Source organism: Zea mays, chromosome 9, assembly GCF_902167145.1.
Source record: "Zea mays cultivar B73 chromosome 9, Zm-B73-REFERENCE-NAM-5.0, whole genome shotgun sequence".
Taxonomy (NCBI): Eukaryota; Viridiplantae; Streptophyta; class Magnoliopsida; order Poales; family Poaceae; genus Zea; species Zea mays.
The window spans coordinates 24,088,937-24,107,767 of record NC_050104.1 but is presented as its reverse complement, the minus strand read 5'-3'; the positions used below and the strand labels follow the sequence as shown (position 1 = coordinate 24,107,767).

At 43.3% G+C, this 18,831-nt stretch overlaps 1 protein-coding gene and 1 long non-coding RNA gene across 5 annotated transcripts; one reads left to right on the top strand and one right to left on the bottom strand.

Moving 5' to 3' along the window:
- Positions 1-1,360: 1,360 nt before the first annotated feature.
- LOC103638116 (probable protein transport Sec1b) lies at positions 1,361-18,094 on the bottom strand. Of its 4 annotated transcripts, XR_002264882.2 has the most exons (22): positions 17,665-18,094; positions 17,488-17,546; positions 15,663-15,744; positions 15,403-15,481; positions 15,069-15,119; positions 14,870-14,966; positions 14,756-14,788; positions 14,195-14,323; positions 11,618-11,803; positions 11,422-11,505; positions 11,246-11,341; positions 11,094-11,161; positions 7,456-7,552; positions 6,878-7,003; positions 6,689-6,784; positions 5,183-5,302; positions 4,893-4,970; positions 2,340-2,545; positions 2,137-2,230; positions 1,954-2,043; positions 1,798-1,885; positions 1,361-1,723 (listed from the first exon to the last, which is right to left on the bottom strand). XR_002264882.2 is itself a non-coding variant. In XM_008661103.3 (21 exons), exons 1-21 carry the CDS (start codon positions 17,726-17,728, stop codon positions 1,643-1,645), a joined length of 2,016 nt encoding a protein of 671 aa, XP_008659325.1. In that variant the 5' UTR covers positions 17,729-18,094; the 3' UTR covers positions 1,381-1,642. The 4 variants fall into 4 exon arrangements, 2 of the variants coding, with proteins under 2 accessions (XP_008659325.1, XP_008659326.1); XR_004852580.1 differs by lacking the exon at positions 4,893-4,970; XM_008661103.3 differs by lacking the exon at positions 1,798-1,885 and having other exon boundaries at positions 1,381-1,723.
- On the top strand, positions 2,841-6,616 carry LOC103638115 (uncharacterized). The gene is made up of 2 exons (XR_558570.3): positions 2,841-4,789; positions 6,137-6,616. It is a non-coding gene; the product is annotated as an uncharacterized lncRNA (long non-coding RNA).
- Positions 18,095-18,831: the final 737 nt, after the last annotated feature.

Genomic DNA, 18,831 nt, shown 5'->3' with positions numbered 1-18,831 from the left:
TTATTTGCTCCTCCATATTGGAGGAGATTTTTCCACGTAAATCTTTGTGTCTATTTTATTTCCCTAACATAATGGTCCTCGGCCATTATCTCGTCTCTCTTTGTGCTTGTGTCGCCATGGGGAAGGAACAAGAAACAAGTTTTCTATATCTTTCTCGCATCTCCGTTGCCGACTAGAAGATTCAAGGTCGTATCTAGGATCTGTGATGATGATGTTATTCAATATATCATCAACACTGCTCTATCTCAACGTCATTATAATTTCGGTATGTACCAACTTTCTGTAAAGCTAGCAAGTCCCACGGTCTTGCTAAACTATCCTATGTGACGAACTTTGTTTCTATCCACTGAATCAAGAGACACGATATGTCGTCTTGATCTGCTCTAAACCTATGGTTAAGATCTGTTCAATCCAATTGTTTTTTCTCGTGGTCAGATGAATGTTGTAGATTGATTTATGTAGTCAATTGCTTGCTACAGATCGATTATGTCAATTAACTAGTATTAGATGTTATTTTGATCCTGTTACTTCATGAGAAAAGGAAAAACCATGGCGGTGGTGACACGCGCCCGTCCATGTGTCATGCACTGATGCGCCTTGCTCGTTGTGCCCGTCTGTCGCTGTTAGTGCTTGGCCAAAAACCATGTACTAAATCCAGACCATATTTATATCTGGTGTTGTGTCTAGTGCCTCATTGAACACATTCAATGTACTTAGAAAAATCTAGAGTGTTTTTTCTCCTCTCTTTTTAAATAAGCCAACTCTCAAATGTTTTGACAAACATATTAGAGCATAGTTAGCATTTTCAAAGTGTTTTAAATAACCTTTTTCGCTTGCTCCCACGTGTGACACTTAGGTCTATATCTCTACTATCTATTAAGCCAATAGTGTAGACCATGACTATGCTCCTGCCTCCCTCAATCCCCTGCGCGATTATCGCTGATCCCCTGTCGCGACAGTGGCTTCTGAAACAAACCCCACACCCGAGATTGTCCCTAATCCCCCGTCGCGACAAACGTTCATTGAGTTCGTCCACGCCGCCCCCACCCGCGATTGCCCCCTCGAAATCTTGCCCGTGCCGCAGCCACTGCGCCCCGAAACCTCGCCGTCACCCCCTCCCCACGTCCTCACTAGGGACCGAGAACGTGCAGTATATGTTGGGGCCGAGAACGTGCAGTATATGTTGGGGCCGAGAACGTGCAGTATATATGAGCCGGTTTTAAAAGTCGTAGATAAATATAATATATGAATCTAAACTAGATTCTAGTCTATCTTAAAACCGAAACATCTGCTCGATTAGGACTTACCACATACAATATTTTTAACATAAATTATAGCGATGGAGAAGGTCATGTTATAGTTGGGAGCAAGCAAAGGAAGTTGTGTCCCTCCATAATCAATTTTATCCATATTCTGTTATAGATCCGTGCAATACAGTTTCTATATCATATAACCATCAATTTTAGGCCTTTTTTACAAAACCTCCTAATGACTTCTCTCTTTATCTGTTTGTCAACAAGAACATCAAATAACAAACAAAACGTTGTGTACGTATTTCTTATTTTACATCCAGACAAGCCAGCTCACTTCCTCAATTAAAAAAAAATTAAGAGAATAATAACTGTGATCAGTTCGACGATAATCAATGGGTCGCTGGTGACAGCCGACAACATCCTAGTAAAATGTAGAGCTGTTCATTGGTGAAGTATGTATAATGTGTAAGCTGCAAAAGGAAACCTATTAAACCAATAAAACAAGTACTGAAAGACAGGGAGCCAATAAGAAGCGAATGTATACCTTATACTGAGTACTATAAGGTGAGAATTCATTTTATCGCTCGGCATACAAGCTAGGTCTTGGTAGCACTACCTATCGACTTCAGCTTCTGCACTTGCAGAGTTGTTGCATGAACATATAGTAGTAGAACCTAAAAAACAGGAATTGAGTTTTTACCGAAATAAACTGCGGAGGATCATCGATGCTAGAAGAGCCCAAGACGATTTCGCGCTTCATTTTCATTGTAAGCTTGTGCACCGTGCGCAGCTGATTCATATGAAATGATAAATACAGTATATAATATGCCAACCAGATTGGGAATTCGTTTTTTTAATGCAGTAGTATAAGCACATGGCGTACTTCAGATCTAGTGGCTCCACCAATCATGAAGACAAAAATCCGGTTGCCTAGCCTCTTGAAGTCACCTGATGCGTGTCTCAGGACTGAAGAATCACTGCCAATCCAATTTACCATGGTAATAAAGCGGTTATTAGTTGACCAAAACAAGATATGTTAAAAGGTTTCATATTGCTCGAGTGGGTCAAATAGAAGACTATTACTACCTTGAAGAATCATCCGAATTACGAGATTTTGCCCATGTTGGTGTCCTCCTTGATCTCATAGACATCGGTTGTGGATTTTGTGCTGGTCGTGCAGTTGATGATGCAGTTTGTGTGGCATCTTGAGAAGCAGAAGCAGAACTTGGTTCACTCATAGATGGGTACTCTTTTAGAGGTAATTCACCCTTGCTCAGTTTCTCAATCAGCTCCTGTTAGTGAAACAAGGAACTCCAGCTATTACCACTCATAGTTCAGCATGTAACCACAATTTAGACAAAAACCCATGCAAAGTAAAAGTAAAAAAGAGAACGTCTTTGAGAGGACTAAAGGCCTGCTTGTTTAAGCTGCAATATCTAGAGCTTTTTTTGAAAAGCCTTTTGATCATGAGAAGACAATGGTAGCTTTTAGATGATGCTATTACTTCCTAAACTAATGAAGCTACGTACAACGCACAAAACAGAGTACCAGACTTTTCACAAGCTAAATAAAAAAGCCGGTTGCTTCTTTGAGCTTCTGACTTTTCACGTTGATAAGTATTGGACTGTGAAGTCTTGATATATTGCATAGAGAAGGGGTACATATATAGACTTAACCCCAACCCTAATGGGCAGACAGCCTAAAAGTGGTGCCAGCCCATACCAGCCCATACCAGCCCATACACACAGTCTAACAACCCCCGGCAATGCGATTGGGATAGAGATCGGTGTTGACTCCGAGAAGACGATAGCCCCTGAATGACGAGGTAGCCAAAGTCGAGGTGGTCGTGGTCGAGAGAAACGCAGCAGTAGCCTGTTATTCGGGAGGGGTCGACATTCGAGCGTCAACGGTCGGCAGGGCGACACAAAAGGGACAACAGCTTCGTGGGCCTTCTGGCTTCTTTTCACGTCCGATAGTCGAGAAGCCTGACCAGGTAGGCTGACAGTAGAGCACACGTCTGCGCCGGTCAGGGCCCTTGGCAGAATGAGCACCGAGCCATGGTGTGTGGCGCCACACGAGCTTGCTGTTGCACCCTGCTCCCGCAGACAGCTAGCTCGATGTACCACATCTTAGGGGCCATCTGCCACAGCACGAAACGGCCAGGCGCCGCCATGTCCAGCGTTGTTCTTGGTGAGGCGGTCGGCGGTCTCGAACTCGGTGGCCACCATGCCCATGGCGTAGGTGCTAGGCAGGGAGGCCAGAAGCTTGTGCCCTCCGGAGGCCGCAAGGTACTGCTGCAGGATGTACTGCACCGATGAAGTCTCGATGGGAGTGTCCTTGACATTGAGGTGTGGTAGTGGCTCGGTGGCGCAGACCATGACGCCGAGGAGCATCCTGAGGTCGTTGCGCGCGCGAGCGCCAAGGACAGAGCCCGCGCACCCAGTGGCCCTAGTTCGCCCGCTTCACTGTGCCCTTTAGGGCCTGGATCCGTTGATGGTGGCAAGCATGTTTGCTCGTGCGCGGTGCATTGGTGAGAAGAAGGTGATCCTTTCCCCTCCCGACAGCCGCCTCACCAAGAACCGCGACACTGGACGCGGCGGCGAGCCTGGTCGCTTCGTGCTGCGGCAGATGGCCCCTGAGATGTGGTACATCAAGCTAGCTGTTCGCAGAAGCAAGGTGCACGCAGGGTGCAACGGCAAGCTCGTGTGACGCCACACACCATGGTTCGGTGCCCATTCTATCAAGGGCCCTGTTCGCCCGCTTCCACGTGCCCTCTAGGGCCTGGATCCGTTGATGGCGGGAAGCATGTTTGTTCGTGCGCGGTGTATTGGTGAGAGGAAGGTGAACGGGGAGGATTGCTTCATCCTGAAGCTGAGCAGACCCTGAGACCCTCAAGGCATACAGCCAGGGCTTGCGCAGGGGGAGGATGCCACGGTCCGCTGGGGAAGTGACGGAGGGGGGCTGCAGCGGTAGTGAGGCCGAGGAGCGTGGCCGGGGCTATGGAGGATGACAGCGACACCGGAGGGGAGGGGTTGGCTGCAGGCGCACCGCCAAAGGTGAGGGGAGCCGCGGTCGTGCCGCTTAGGTCAGGTTCGGCCCAGGTGGCGTCGTCGGCGTCGGTGGAGGGGAGGCTGTCTGCGCAGAAGGGTGCGTCCGCGCAGGCGAAGGGGAGAAGGCCCGCGCCGCCGCTGGTGGCAGGCACGCCGGCATGAGGGGCCGCGCCGGCCTAAGGAGTGGCGCCGTCGCGAGCTGGTGGCCGCGAATCCGGGGCTGGCGGCTGGAGCTTGGGGCGGCGCGGAAGCAGGTCACCAGGCGTGGAGACCTCGCTGGGTGAAGCACGACATCGCGCCCCCCCCCCCCCTGCCTCGCCTGGAGTTGAGCTCCGCTGGGTTGAGGCCGAGCGTTGAACAGAGCTCGAGGAGGAGGCGAGGTGCCGAGCGGAAGGCTCACGGTGAGGAGCTCAGAGGGAGGGGCCCTGCGCGTGCCGGAATGCCGGATGCTTGGGGGAGCTCATCCCAACAGGGTCTAAATACATGGTATAAACTAAAAAAATAGCTTCATTTTGTTTCAGGAATGGTAGGTGATTCTTGATGTAAATCGCTAAGGATCGTAGACAAGGAAAGATTGGTAATCACGTGCCTCAATAAGTGGGAAAAAACGTGATAAAGCCCATGTTTCCTCACCATCTTGTTTGTCTGTTCTGGCAGCATTTTTCTTCTGCAATAAAAATTAAAAATCCAAATATGTTAGGGGTGTTTGATTTGTTGGGACTAATTTTTAGTCCCTTAAATTTATTTTATTTTAGTCTTTAAATTACCAAATACTTGAGGGACTAAAAATTAGGCCCTAAAAACCATACACCACCTTAATAGACGGAAGGTTGTATAAAGTATGTTTTTTCTAACAAAGTCATGAAAACATATGCTTACCTTTTGGGCATCAAATTTGAGAGAGAAAGTACCCGTCCTTGATGATTTTTTTGTATTTGAACCATCCAAGTATCCTAAACAATTTATTATATCCATATCATCATGTGGAAGCTTCGCTAACTGCATATCAATAAGTTGGTGTTGTATCACATAGCTATGATGCATAACATAAAAAAACTCAACAGAAAATTAGATATAAGCTTCGCTCATGTGTACCTTCCATATTGCAAAGTGAAGCTAATAATCCTAGTATGGTCCAACATAGGTTTACATCAATCTAGATTGTGGAGGTTAATCTAGAAGATGGATGGCAGCTGTATACTTCATCATCGAGGCCTTTGCCAAGGGGATCCCTTGTCGCCTATGTTTTTCATCCTAGTTATGAAAGTTTTGAAATCTATGGTAAATTTTGCAACTCAAGAGCATCTCTTACGACTGCACCTTCACATACAGAAATAATAGTGGCGGCATTATCTTGGCATGGAGGAAGCCTTCCTTTGCTTCACCCCCCTTGAAATCTGGTGGGTAAGGCAACTCTCGGCAATGGGGTGGGAATGAATAACAAGGACCTTTGGAAACTTAAGATTCATTTGAAAATAAATTTTTTATGTGGTACCTAAAAAGAGGTATAAATTTAACAAAAGATAACCTGGCTAGGAGAAATTGGAACGGTAATAAGAGTATAAGACCTGTTACTTTTGTAGCAGACTAGAGACAGTGAAACACCTGTTTTTTCAGGTGTTTGTATGCGTCTTTCATTTGGCGTTTGTTACAAATAAGTACGGGGTTGAGAGCTACTCGGGATGCTAATGATTTATTTGGGGTTTGGGTGAGTGGGCTGCTGCCCATATCACACAACTTACTATTAACCGTTGCATCGGCAATTTGTTGGCTATTTGGTTAAGTAGGAATGATGTGGTTTTCAATAAATCGTCTCCTAAATCTTGTTTGCAGGTAACCTTCAGGGCAACTTATTAGTGCCGCTTCTGTACACAGCTTCAGCCTAGAAGGGAGGACCAAGAATTAATTAAGTCTTCATGTCGTCATGTGGAGTTGGTGCTACTACACTTCTTTCGCAATTTTGGACGGGGTCTTCGTTACGTTTAACTTTGTAGTAGCTTTGATTTAGTAGTTGGTATTCTTTGGTGAGGTCGTATGATGGATCAAGGCAATATGTTGCCTTCAGTTGTAATAATTGGTCGTAACCTTGTTTGAGGCCAAAGTCAAACTTTGTTTCCATTATCTAAAAAAATCTAGAAGATGGATATTACTAATCTAGGTAAAGCGTAGGGGAGTTCAGTAGGAGCCATCAACAAGAAAATATAAGCCACCCTTCTACATATCTAGTCTCTCTGACTCCAATTTATATGCCCATGCTCATAATTAGTGTAAGCGGAATTTTACTTCCTCTGTGATTGTATATATTTTTGTATATGGAACTAGGCCTGCATTATTGATGCCATCACTGTACTGCATATAAGCAATGAAAAAATTGATGTGAAATACCTGCATCAACTTTTCCCCTTTGTCACCTTCAAACTTCTCTGGATATACAATTGCATATATAATCAGCAACCTCATTTTGTTTTCTGGGCTCATATCCTTAATAATGGAACAAACATGTCAAGCAAAGAAAAACAAAACGACAGCAACTTAGCAGCAAGCCTGTTTTTTTGTTTCTCTTTCTATACAAACCTGCTTTGACCTGAGGATACTGATGACTTCCTTCGCTCCCGCATCTCCAAAAACCAAATCCTGCTCCAATTGCCCAATATCACGGAGCCCATACTCCCTGATACACCTGTTCATTTTTCCAGCAATCTAAACAAGAGATTAATCCAAAGTTTTAGAACTTTCATTTAAAATGACAGTTGAGGCAAAAGAGATTGTTCAAAGGTAAGACACAGAATCATATGCTGCAAAAAATGAATATACAACATATTAATGTGAAACGAGTGCCTTAAAGCGAATGATAATGGCATTTCTTTTAACATGTTATAAATAATGTATTTACCTACTGAGTCTACAATGTGTTTGCATGGGCGGAATCTATTGCATGAGATGTGGACCATCTTTTAGTGTCCCTTGATAAATTATCTACTAGAACATAGTAATTTTACCGATAGTATATATTTTTTTTCCCTTCTGTGTCTATATGGAAGTTCTTATAAACTTATAAATATAACGAATATTACCTTATGGCTTGTGAATACAAAAATTAAACATGATAATATAAAACACGTAGCCAAATATATTTAAAAATAATCATCTACCTCTATATGTAGCGTCAATTTCTCAACTTGATCACTGTATTGGGGTAATGCTTGAACGATTTTCTGCAGATCCCGTGTTGAGACTTCACCACCATCTCTAGTTGAAAATGGAAACATCAATCATTTTTATGAACTCCATGCCAAATGATAAGTCATTCCAACATTCTAGAATTCTGCATAAATTAGAAATAGCTCAAGATCATAGGGTCCTTGCACCGGCCGAGTTTTGGCTCAAGAATAAGCTCAAAAAGCAAGCCTTGCTGCTGGCCTCCTTTAAAAGAACAATGGCAAGATTGAGATCGAGAATTTTGTCGCTAAAGGAAGAGGATGCAAATAAAAATTCTTTCACATGCATGCCAGACATAGAAAAAGAAAGAATCTTGTGATCAAACTAAGGGATGATGAGTGTATTCTTACTAATCATGCTAAAAAAGCAGCTCTGGTGGATCAATTCTTCTCTAACCTCATTGGTCAGTCTCAAGACAGGATGAGATCCATTGATCTCGGGGCTCTAGGTTTGACAACACATAGCCTCACTGATCTGGAGTCTCCTTTTACAGAACAGGAAGTGTTGGAAATAGAGGTGACAATGTGCTCTAAATTTTACACTATAAGATTTAAGGATCGAATCGGATTAGGATCGGACCCTATTTCTATTTATTTTTGAAATAGAATTTATTTAGGCCCCTACAATTTTGTGAAGAAACATCTGGATCGCGATCTATTACCACCCCTAGTTGGAAACCATTAGGAACCTTCCTTCTGATAAGGCCCTAGGACCAAATGGTTTCGCTGGAAGATTCTATAAAGTGTGTTGGAACATTATCAAGGAAGATGTGTTAAATGCAATGTCTGCAATTTGGAACAGAAATCTTGCAAACCTGTAGAGTCAATACAACATAAATCACTCTGGTGCCAAAGAGAGAAGGGGCTGACCTGGCTAGAGATTTTAGATCTATCAGTCTAGTGCACAGCTTTGCCAAGTTAGTCTCCAAGATCCTTGCTAACAGATTGGCTAAAAGATTAGATGGTATTGTTTCTCCAATTCAAAGTGCATTCATTTAAAGAAGGTTTATACAAGATAACTTCATGCTAGTGCAGCAGACTTCTAGACTGTTACACCAGCAAAATTTGACTTCTCTCTTGTTCAAACTACACATAACAAAAGCCTTTGATTCGGTGTCTTGGCCTTTTTTGATTGAAGTAATGCAACAAATGGGTTTTGGGCAGCTCTGGAGAGATATCATATGTGAGCTTCTTGGCTCTTCTACCACACAAGTGCTTCTCAATGAATGCCCAGGAAAAAGAATACAACAGAGGGCTTAGACAGGGATCCCCTATCCCCAATGTTGTTCATCCTTGCTATGGATATGCTAGGTCTGCTTTTTCCAAGGCTGAAGATGCCGGATTGCTGCAGCAGTTATCCAGAAAAAAGAAGCTCCACATGATCTCTATTTATGCTGACGATGTGGCCTTATTCCTGCACCCCTCTGCTGCTGATATCTCCACCACTATTGATATTCTCAACCTTTTTGGGGATGCCTCTGGTCTGCACAACAACACCCATAAGTCTAATGTTTATCCTATCAGATGCTCTGAAGAGATCATTGTGGAAGTCCAAAATAGTTTGCCTTGTGAAATTGCTTCTTTTCACTGCAAATACTTAGGCCTTCCACTATCCTTGCACAAACTATCCAAACAACAATTCTTGCCTCTGGTGGAAAAGATTGCAGATCGCCTCCCAAGCTGGAAAGCTGATTTGATGAATAGGGCTGCCAGAAGAGTGCTTGTGCAACATGTCCTTACTGGAATGACATTCTTTGATGCTATGGCAATCAATTTTCCCCATTGGGCTATTGAAGCCATTGATAAAACAAGAAAAAGGTTTCTTATGGACAGGTAGAAGCGAAAGGGCCTCTAGCGTAATGGTTAAGGCTTCCGAGTAGCACCTCCAAGTCCTGGGTTCGATCCCCCTCGGGGGCGAATTTCTGGCTTGGTTAAAAAAATCCCCTCGCTGTGCCCCGCCCGCTCCCGGGTTACGTCCTGCGCGCCACCCTCCGGCTGGGCCGTTGCAGAGTGGGCGGTGACGGCCCGCTAGTGATGGGGGGCCAGGGTTCGGGGATTTTCTCAGCCGGGACCATGTTTCGGTCTCTTCTTAATATAATACCGGGAGGGCGGTCTTTCCCTCCCCGGCTGAGTTTTTTATGGACAGGTAGAAAAGAAGCAAAAGGGGGTACTGTTTAGTTGCTTGGAACAAGGTATGCAGACCCTTGCACTTGGGGGTCTGGGGATTTCTAGCTTCCAAGACATCTGTTGGACTCTTCGTATGCGGTGGTTATGGCTAAAGAAAACTGATCCTACCAGGCCTTGGGCAGAGCTCCCAATTCAAGTCCCTACTAAAGCCAAATTCTTCTTCTCTGCAGTCATGGTCACTGAGATTGGCAATGGGTCCAACACTTTGTTCTGGTCAGATTGATGGATAAATGGCAGGAGAGTCTCAGATATTGCTCCAAGATTGCTGGCCACAATCCCAAAAAGAATAATTAATGGGAGAATTGTGCAAGAGGCCATGTTAAACAAAAGGTGGATTTCATATATTAAGGGCGCTCTGACGATGGGAGCCCTAATAGATTATTTATATCTATGGGATTCTCTTTCTGGCCTGTGTCTGCAGCTGAACAGGGAGGATAGACACATCTTTACCAGGGCCTCTGATGGCAAATACTCAGTGAAAGTTGCCTACAATGGCCTATTCTTAGGCTCCAACTCCTTTGGTCATCACAAAAGGATTTGGAGATCTTGGGCCCCCTCCAAATGTCGGTTTTTTATATGGGTGGTGACTCATAACAGATGTTGGACTGCAAATAGATTGGCAAAAAGAGGCATGAATCATCCTGCTAGTTGTCCCCTCTGTGACCAAGATCCTGAATCCATCAACCACATGCTGGTGTCCTATGTATTCACAAGAGTTTTCTGGTATACTATGCTAAGAAAATTTGGGCTTCACAGTCTAGCCCCTCAGCCGGATGCTACCTCCTTTAACTGGTGGGAGAAATCTTCAGACATTGTTTCTAGGATGGTTAAGAAGGGCCTATATTCCTTCAACATCTTGGGTGCCTGGATGGTTTGGAAGCACCGGAATAGGGTGGTGTTTGATGGAGCCACTCCAAACCTCCCCCTTCTTCTCAGATCTGCTGAGGAAAGGCACAAATGGCAATTGGTCGGTGCCAAAGGGCTTTCCTTCTTGGTGGCGCCAATGTCTAATGTTTAGGGGAGGTGTTGAGTGTTGTTGTTCTTAAGTGACCAGATGGATAGCTTTTTGTATGCTTGTTTCTGGCCTCCCTAAGGGGACGCCTTTGTTTGTATTTTTGGGTCTTCTTCAGACCTGTTTCTCTCTTATAATGTATTTATAAGGCGTAGCTCTCCTACGCTTTTCGAGAGAGAAAATCTAGAACAAGGGGTATCTAGGTATGCAAAAGGTAAATTATAATATGAATGCCATCAGCATTCAGCAGCCTAGAACTATGAAAAGTACCAGTAATTTATAGTTGAAAAGCCTACTCAGTTACTGTACTGCAATACACCATGGATTAAAAATATATTTGCAATTGCATTTAAAAGTGAGAAAGGTTAGGCACCTTGAAAGTTGTGCTGCTTTATTCTTGGCAACAAAATTGTTCATCTTTTCGTACAACCTCTCACTAGCCTAGTATTTTAATTAGTGTTAGGAATAATAGACCAGAATAAAGTTAAGCAATCGGAATACACAAATATAATACATAGAACTCACATCAGCTATGTGAGCATGGCGAAGTTCAAGCCAAAGAGGATCATGATCCTCTAATAAAGATTCCTTCTTTTCAGGTTCCGAACCCATCTTTGATACCTTGCAATATAAAATAACACTAATATATAAGAAAATTAAAGAGAATTTGTATATCACTAATAATATGATATGACAATTACCTCATAAATGTATTTGTTGCCATCCATTTCGAGTAGATCATGGCACATTGCATCATAGGTCCATTCATGAATAACAGGTGCTATCTTTGCAGTCATATGAAATTGTTGTAAGCTGTAATGAATAAATTGAAGTTCTTTGCTGTATTTTAAGTGAACAAATTCTTAAAGTTTTAGCATCCAGTGTATGCTTTAGCACCTGATCTATGGGCCTGTCGACAATTAGCAGTTCACATGTCTCCTTCTGGGGAAATTCAGGAATAGTTGATTTATATTTTGACACAATTTCCCAAACAGCAGTAGCAAGCCACTTTGGAACCATATCGAATTTAGTTGTTGTGGAAGCATCTCCTTTTGGCGCCCGATACCGCACACATGGAAATTCCTGCAAAGTACTCAAATCAACCTTCATGTTCAATGAGAAAAAGGGAGTAATAAGACTATTTTATCCATAGATAAGACATTAGAGGCTAAACACTACTCCAGTTCTATTGCTAAATAAGGCAGGAGATATTCATAGCTGCTCAGCATCTATAGTTAGGGCATCTGTAGTATGAAATCGATTGCTCTGCACAAACAGTAATGTGTGAGATCGAGCTCCACTGTGAGCATCAACCATCTCCCACCACGAGGCGGGAATCTGCCACTGTTGTCTTGGTACTGCTTTCTTGCTGAGAGTAACTTTTTTTACCCAACACGGTACGAATCATCTGCAATATGTGTTTTTGGTTCTGAGAATGGTTGGCAGATGAATCATCTGCAATATAAGCCACTTTTTAATCCACGGTTGGCAGCCTCCAGTGTTCACGGTTCGCTTTGGATGGCCTATGGTTCCATTCTGCCATAGTTGTTAAGGCGGCAAGGCGAGATAAGGCGGTCGACCCCTTTTTATTTTTTAAGCGGTAAGATGTAAGGCGAGACGACGGCTTACTAGCATAAATATAGGAATATAATCTTAAATAAGTTTACTAGTTTCCTTGCCCATGCTAGCATACTTAACCTAAGTCAGCCGCCACCGGCCCACCCTCACGAACTCACCCTACAGCACCCTCAGGCCTCAGCCGCCACCCTCACGAACGCCGCCACCCTCACTCTGCATCCAGCCAGAGAGAGAGAGAGAGGAGGAGAGTTGCCGCCAGAGAGAGAGGAGAGTCGCCGCGGAGGGGAGGGGCTTGCCGGTAGGGGACCTCGGGCCTGTTTGGTTCAGCTTTTTCTGATTAGCTTTTCTGAGAATCAGAATCTGGCTGTAGGGAGAATCTGAGTATCATTAGGATTACGTGCGGAGGAAGATAAAGGTGTCCATAGGACTCAGGATCTACAAAGTGACGGATTCCTACTATTGCAACGACTCAACCGATTATGTGTTTATGTTGATTTTGAATGGTTTTTACCCAAACGAATTTTATAGAAGCTGACTGAAAAGCTGAGCGTTTGGCAGTCCGCAGCAGCTTTTGGTGGCTAGAAGCTCCAAAAAGCTGAAACAAACAGGGGCCTCGTCAGCGCCTGGAGAGCTCGTGGAGGGGACAGCCACCACCGCCGCCAGGAATCAGGTTTTCAACCCCTTATTCCTTCCCTACAGATCTCTAGGCGTCTTCAAAGCGACGCCTTAGCCAGCTTCAAGGCGCTAGGGCGACACCTCACTGGGCAAAGCAGACGCTTTAGTCTGCAAACTAAGGCGACATGGACGCCTTGATCCTGCTGCACGCCTTAGCGCCTAAGCGTCGCCTAAGCGATGCTTCATGGACGCCTTAACAACTATGCATTCTACCCAACACTACAGGTGCTATTAGTATTGTAGCTTATATTCTAAAAATGGTTGCCAAAACCATGTATTCCTACTCCATAGTTGCTATTGATACATCTATATCAAAGTTCTAACCTCCATCTAGGGTTACAACACACCCAAACAACCCTTTAGGAGTGTTTGGGTGTGCTGCAAACTCTCTTCTTTTAAATACAGTGATACACAGCTCTCCTGCGCGTTTAGGAAAAGGAAACTTCATATAGAGTATGCTGATGTAATATTATTTGGATCTAATTCAAACCACATTTTTTGTGTATGCATAAATTAACTACAAGTGAGGGGGTTTGGGGTTCACGCTTTTGGATTCTGGAGTGTAATGATCCAATCCAACATGAGGTGATGGCCAAGGTAAATTGTAATGCAGATCAAACAAATAATTGTAATGCAGATCAAACAAATAACATGCAGTTGCTTATCAGGATCTAGGAAATGAGCACATATCAAAATGGCAGCATCCCACTGACTCACGTATTCATCAGTATAAAAAATCGGCCAGGGAGAGAAAGACCACACTCCTGGTATTATATTAAAAAGAGACCGGAACATGGTTCTGGCCAAGAAAATTCCCGAACCCTGCCCCCATCACTAGCGGGCCGTCACCGCCCACTCTGCAATGGCGGGGAGGGTGGCGCGCAAGACGTAACCCGGGAGCGGGCGGGGCACAGCGAGGGGATTTTTTTAACCAAGTCCGAAATTCGCCCCTGAGAGGGATCGAACCCGGAACCTGGAGATGCTACTCAGGAGCCTTAACCATTACGCTAGATGCCCTTTCGCCATATTCATAGAATCAAACAACAAGTAGGAATGATATGAACAATATACTCAGGATTTAGTGCCTTTTCCTGATTTTTACACTGGTTTCCCTTTATGGAAGAACTAAAATACCTTAGCGTAACAAAACACATGGAATTTTCTACTAATGATTAACTGTGGGCATGAATGGAGCATAGCAAATGAAGTTCAGCAACATACCTTCAATGATGCAAATGTAGTCGCAATGCGAGTAGCCATTGTGCTTATAGTATCGTTGAACTTTTTGGAATTTTGTTCACTTGGACCGTATAAATCAATCAGGGCAGTATCATGGTCAGTTACAAAGCCCTGCGCATATATGGCATATAATAATCAATGTATATAGACAAAGAGCACAATAACATGCAAATATAAATGCACCCAACATGTTTAGTTAAATTCATTTCCATGATTTTACTTTCAAGGACATTATGAATATGTATACCATCCTCACAAAGTTTTGAATCATTTATTTTTCATTGACAGTGCAAATGCAGAAGCTCCAAAATGTCTAACAAATCTAACGATGACATTGTTTATGACAGCATCCACTTGCTCTGTATAACTTATACAATGGTCACAACCCTATGTATAATATTTTTGTTGAACACTAACCAAAAATAAAGAAATAGTAAAATCAGTTCATGTACTTTTCTGAGGCAGCAGACAGCAAAAGCGGAGACAAAATTCATAGATCTGTCTCAAAATGCAGTGAAATGGAATAGATCAGAGGTTGAGTACCTGCATGTCAATAGTGAAGAATTCCAAATTCATCTGCAATTAATGAAATAACAGCATTATAAGGAACTTCTGCCAAAGCTCAAATAGTGAAAGGTACATTGTGAAGTAACTTGCCTCTCTTAGTGCACCGATGCGTGGTATTACACTACTGTCATTCTTTATGTAAGTAACCAAGTCTTTAGGAATCGGTGAGCTGAAGAAGATGTATGCCCTAGCGTTCGGAGTTAAATAATCAATGTGTTAGTGACTTTATTACATCTGAATTTTGAAAATGATACTTTAGCTGCAAATTGCAATGATAATACAACCATACTTCCTGTAAAGTGGGCATCTCCCAGACATGTCAGATAGAAGCATTATGACACTGCAGATTGCAAAATGTAAGCATCACAGTATCAGAGAAGAAGCCTCAATATGATATGGCGTATAAATTGACTACATGGAAAATTAGATAGTGCAACAGAGGGTGGCTTTTGACCACATAGGTCCTTTATCAATGAAGAACCAGCAAAAGTTGATGTCATGTGAACCAGGAAATCACTGTTGGTTCATATAGAGATGTTTAAAAGGCAGAAATCCAATATGACCAATGGGAAATAGTAAACTCAAGAAGACAAAAGAGAAGGCACAAATCTGTCAAAAATTACTTTTCTTTCAGTGGCTGAAGAAAGTAGATTGCATCCATTGAAGGCATTGGCTCCCTTCTCTTGAACAGATCTTCTACAACTGCAAGTTATTATAATAAACTTACTTAACATCTTTACTTCACAAACATAAGTTGAATGGTCAAGTGGAATTGTCTGGAAAGAGTAAGAATATCCCCAGTAAATATAGTAGGAAGAAAACACAGCCACCACCACATATTTTTCCTGCTAAATGACTATTCATCAAGATCTGGGCAACTTACGCGAAATCCCTGCATCGGTAATTTCCGCCATCTTACAAGCATAAGCCATGATCTTCACCGTGAATTTGTCCATTATAAGAACCTGCAAATATGGCAAACAGAAATGGCATAGTTGTTTCGTTTCCCCGCTTGTATGAAACTAAGGTGTGTTTGGTTGAAGAGTCAACTATAATAGAGCGACTTCATTCTAGTTTTTGAGAACAGTCATTCTATTCTGTGTTTGGCAAATAAAATAGAGTCACTCTATTTTTTGTTTGGTTTAAGAGTAGAATAGAGCGGAATTGTTTCTTTCTTTGTTTGGATGGAAAGTCATGAGTGTAGAGTGAAGGAGAGCGCTCGCATCCGATCGTTTTGGTGGAGCGGGAGAATTCTAACTATTTATAGTAATTTTTTATATGAAGACTACATGAGCCGCTCCGCTCCTTTTTTATTCAAAACCAAACATCCATAAATAGGAATAGAGCCGCTCCATTCTCCTCCAATCCTCAACTAAACACATCCTAATTAAAAAAGATTTTAAACTGTTGAAGGTCCCTAGAATACCAAGCGGTAAGGCGACAAACCCCTTTTTTTTAACTTTTAAGCGGTAAAACGTAAGGCGAGGCGAAGCCTAAATTATTTAGATAAATATAGAAAAGATAGACCAAATATTATATACGTATCACTAATTCATACTTATTAACCCATTTCAGTCTTGTAGAATAGAAAAACAGGGTGAAAGAAAAAAGAAAAAAAACCCACAAACTGAGAACTAGAGAAAAAGACCCACAAACAGCCCAACCAGCCCACCAACACCTAGGTTAAACGTAACTCCTCTCCTCTCTCTCTCCCAGGCCATCAGCTGACGCAGCCCTCCTCTCTCTTCCTCTCCCGCCGCTCTCCGCTTTCCCTCTCCCTAGCAAGGCGCACCGCGCCTCTTCCAGACTCTCAGCCGCCGCCGCCGCCCTCCTCTCTCTTCCTCCCTTGCCACTCTCCTCTCTCCCTCGCGCCTCAGCCTCTCCCGGCGCCTGCGCGCCGCCATCGTGCCTCTCTTAACGCCCTACATGCCACCACCGTGCCTCGCCTTGCCCGAGAGTAAGGCGACAGGACGCCTTACGGGTCCCAACCCGCATTAGGCTATTCACAATGGGGATTTCATGTCACTGTTTCCAAAAATGCCACATCAGATTTATGGATGAATGAAATACCCTCTCTCAATAGAGAGTTTCATCTCACTATTTCATGTGTCAACATACTTCTTAAATGCTGTATATAAATAACCAATAGGATTTACTCAATTATATGAAGATGAAACAAAACACTCTCAGTGGAGGTTTCACACAGTTTTCAAGATCTTGGAAACGAGTTAACATGGTTTCATCCCCATAAAACTCCATGAAACTCTTTCTTCTTAAATGATGTGACATGTCATCAAAATAGCTGATGTGGCAGGCTAATTAATACATGAAACACCCCATGAAACCTCCATTGTGAATAGACTTAGCGGCGTCACTTTAGCGACGCCTTAATAACTATGCCAACAGCATGGCATGAGACAAGATCGTCACAAATTGTGAGAAAGGATCATATACATAATTGATAAACATTACACAGAAAAAATCCCCATAGCCATGTGAAATGAATATGGCATAAATTCTATTCTCGCCCAATTCATGTCCTAATGTACACAATACGGTCTCCCATCAAAAGTATGAATCTCAGAATCTGCAGCGTTTCCTCAAAAAATGAAAGATAGTAGGAAACTGAGCACATGAAGCAGTAACAACAGAATGTGCATAGATCAAGCTGCATGCGCACGGACGACAAAAATATTACGCCTATGTACCTTCCATGAGCTTTTGGTCTCCTTATCCTTGTCAGGCTTAAGCAGGTCCTTCAGTATCCCTGAGGAGAGCACAAACGAGCAACAGCGGAACCGAGCAGTCGGGTCGTCAATTCGTAAAGCAGACGACGTGAGGAAGAGCGGAGATCAATCAAAGTCGCGCGCGTGGTGCAGACGTACGGTCGCGGCAGATGTTGCGGAAAGCCTTGGGGTCATCCGCCGGGGCACCGAAGTCCATCGACATCTCGACACCGCCGCCGACGAACCGCAGCGATCGATCGACGATCTCCGCACCTGCACAGCCACCACCACGAGCAGCAGCAGCAGCACGACCACCGGCACCACCTCCTCTTCCTCCGCCTCTTGTCGCTCCCTCACTGGTCTATATCCTGATTTAGCCGGGGCCGAAAGTGGCGATCGACGAGCGCCCGCAGTGGGTGGGTGAGTGCTTGCGTGCGGGCACGGCATGCATGCCCATGCCCATGCCCGCGCGTGGGGCCGGCCGCGGTTCCCGCTGGGAGATGAGAGAAGAGGAGAGGGGAGAGAGAGGCGGAGGAAGGCGGCGATGAGACGACATTGGCAATTTGGCATGCGTGTGTCTGTCTGTCTGTTATAGAGTGACTCTATGCTTAATGAGGGTAATCATTCTATTAATTTTGGTAGAATCAATCTACTCTTCATATATATATATTAATTATTAGCTTATAAAGAATAGGATGGTAATGGATCAAATCATTATATTACACAAACCAAATAAAAAAGTGAGCAGTGAGAATAAGATGGATCACTTCATTCCTCAAACCAAACACACTTTAGTCACTAGAGCAACTCCAAAACATGTTAAAAAAATTTACCTAAGGATTAGTTTGGCATCCCTATTTTCTCATGAGATTTCCAATTTCCTAAGGGAAAATGAACTAATTTCTCTTAGAAAAATGAAAAACCCTTAGGAAAATGGTGTTTCCAAACTAGCTCTAAAAATGATTATTGAAGCAGACTAATAATTTTTTATTGTCTTTTTAACATATATAATCCAACAACTTTTTAAAATAAATGCTAAAAACTAAAAAATGAACAAAATTTAAAAAGCAACCCAAGCGTATGCCATTTTACTTGTCGCGCATGTACCTAAGATGCCTTTTCTTTTGGCATGCAAGTGCCCCAGGCTAGACCTGTCCATACACGCGCGTCCGGTGCAGATTAGGGAAGTTTACAGCAGGGCTTATAACAAGGTTTACAATTTCGTTTTTACTGTTCATAATTTGTTTTTTATCAGAGTTTGGCTTTTGTGTTTTTAGATTTGGGACTGAAATATATAAATTTTCAGATTGAAATTTTAATTTCGTG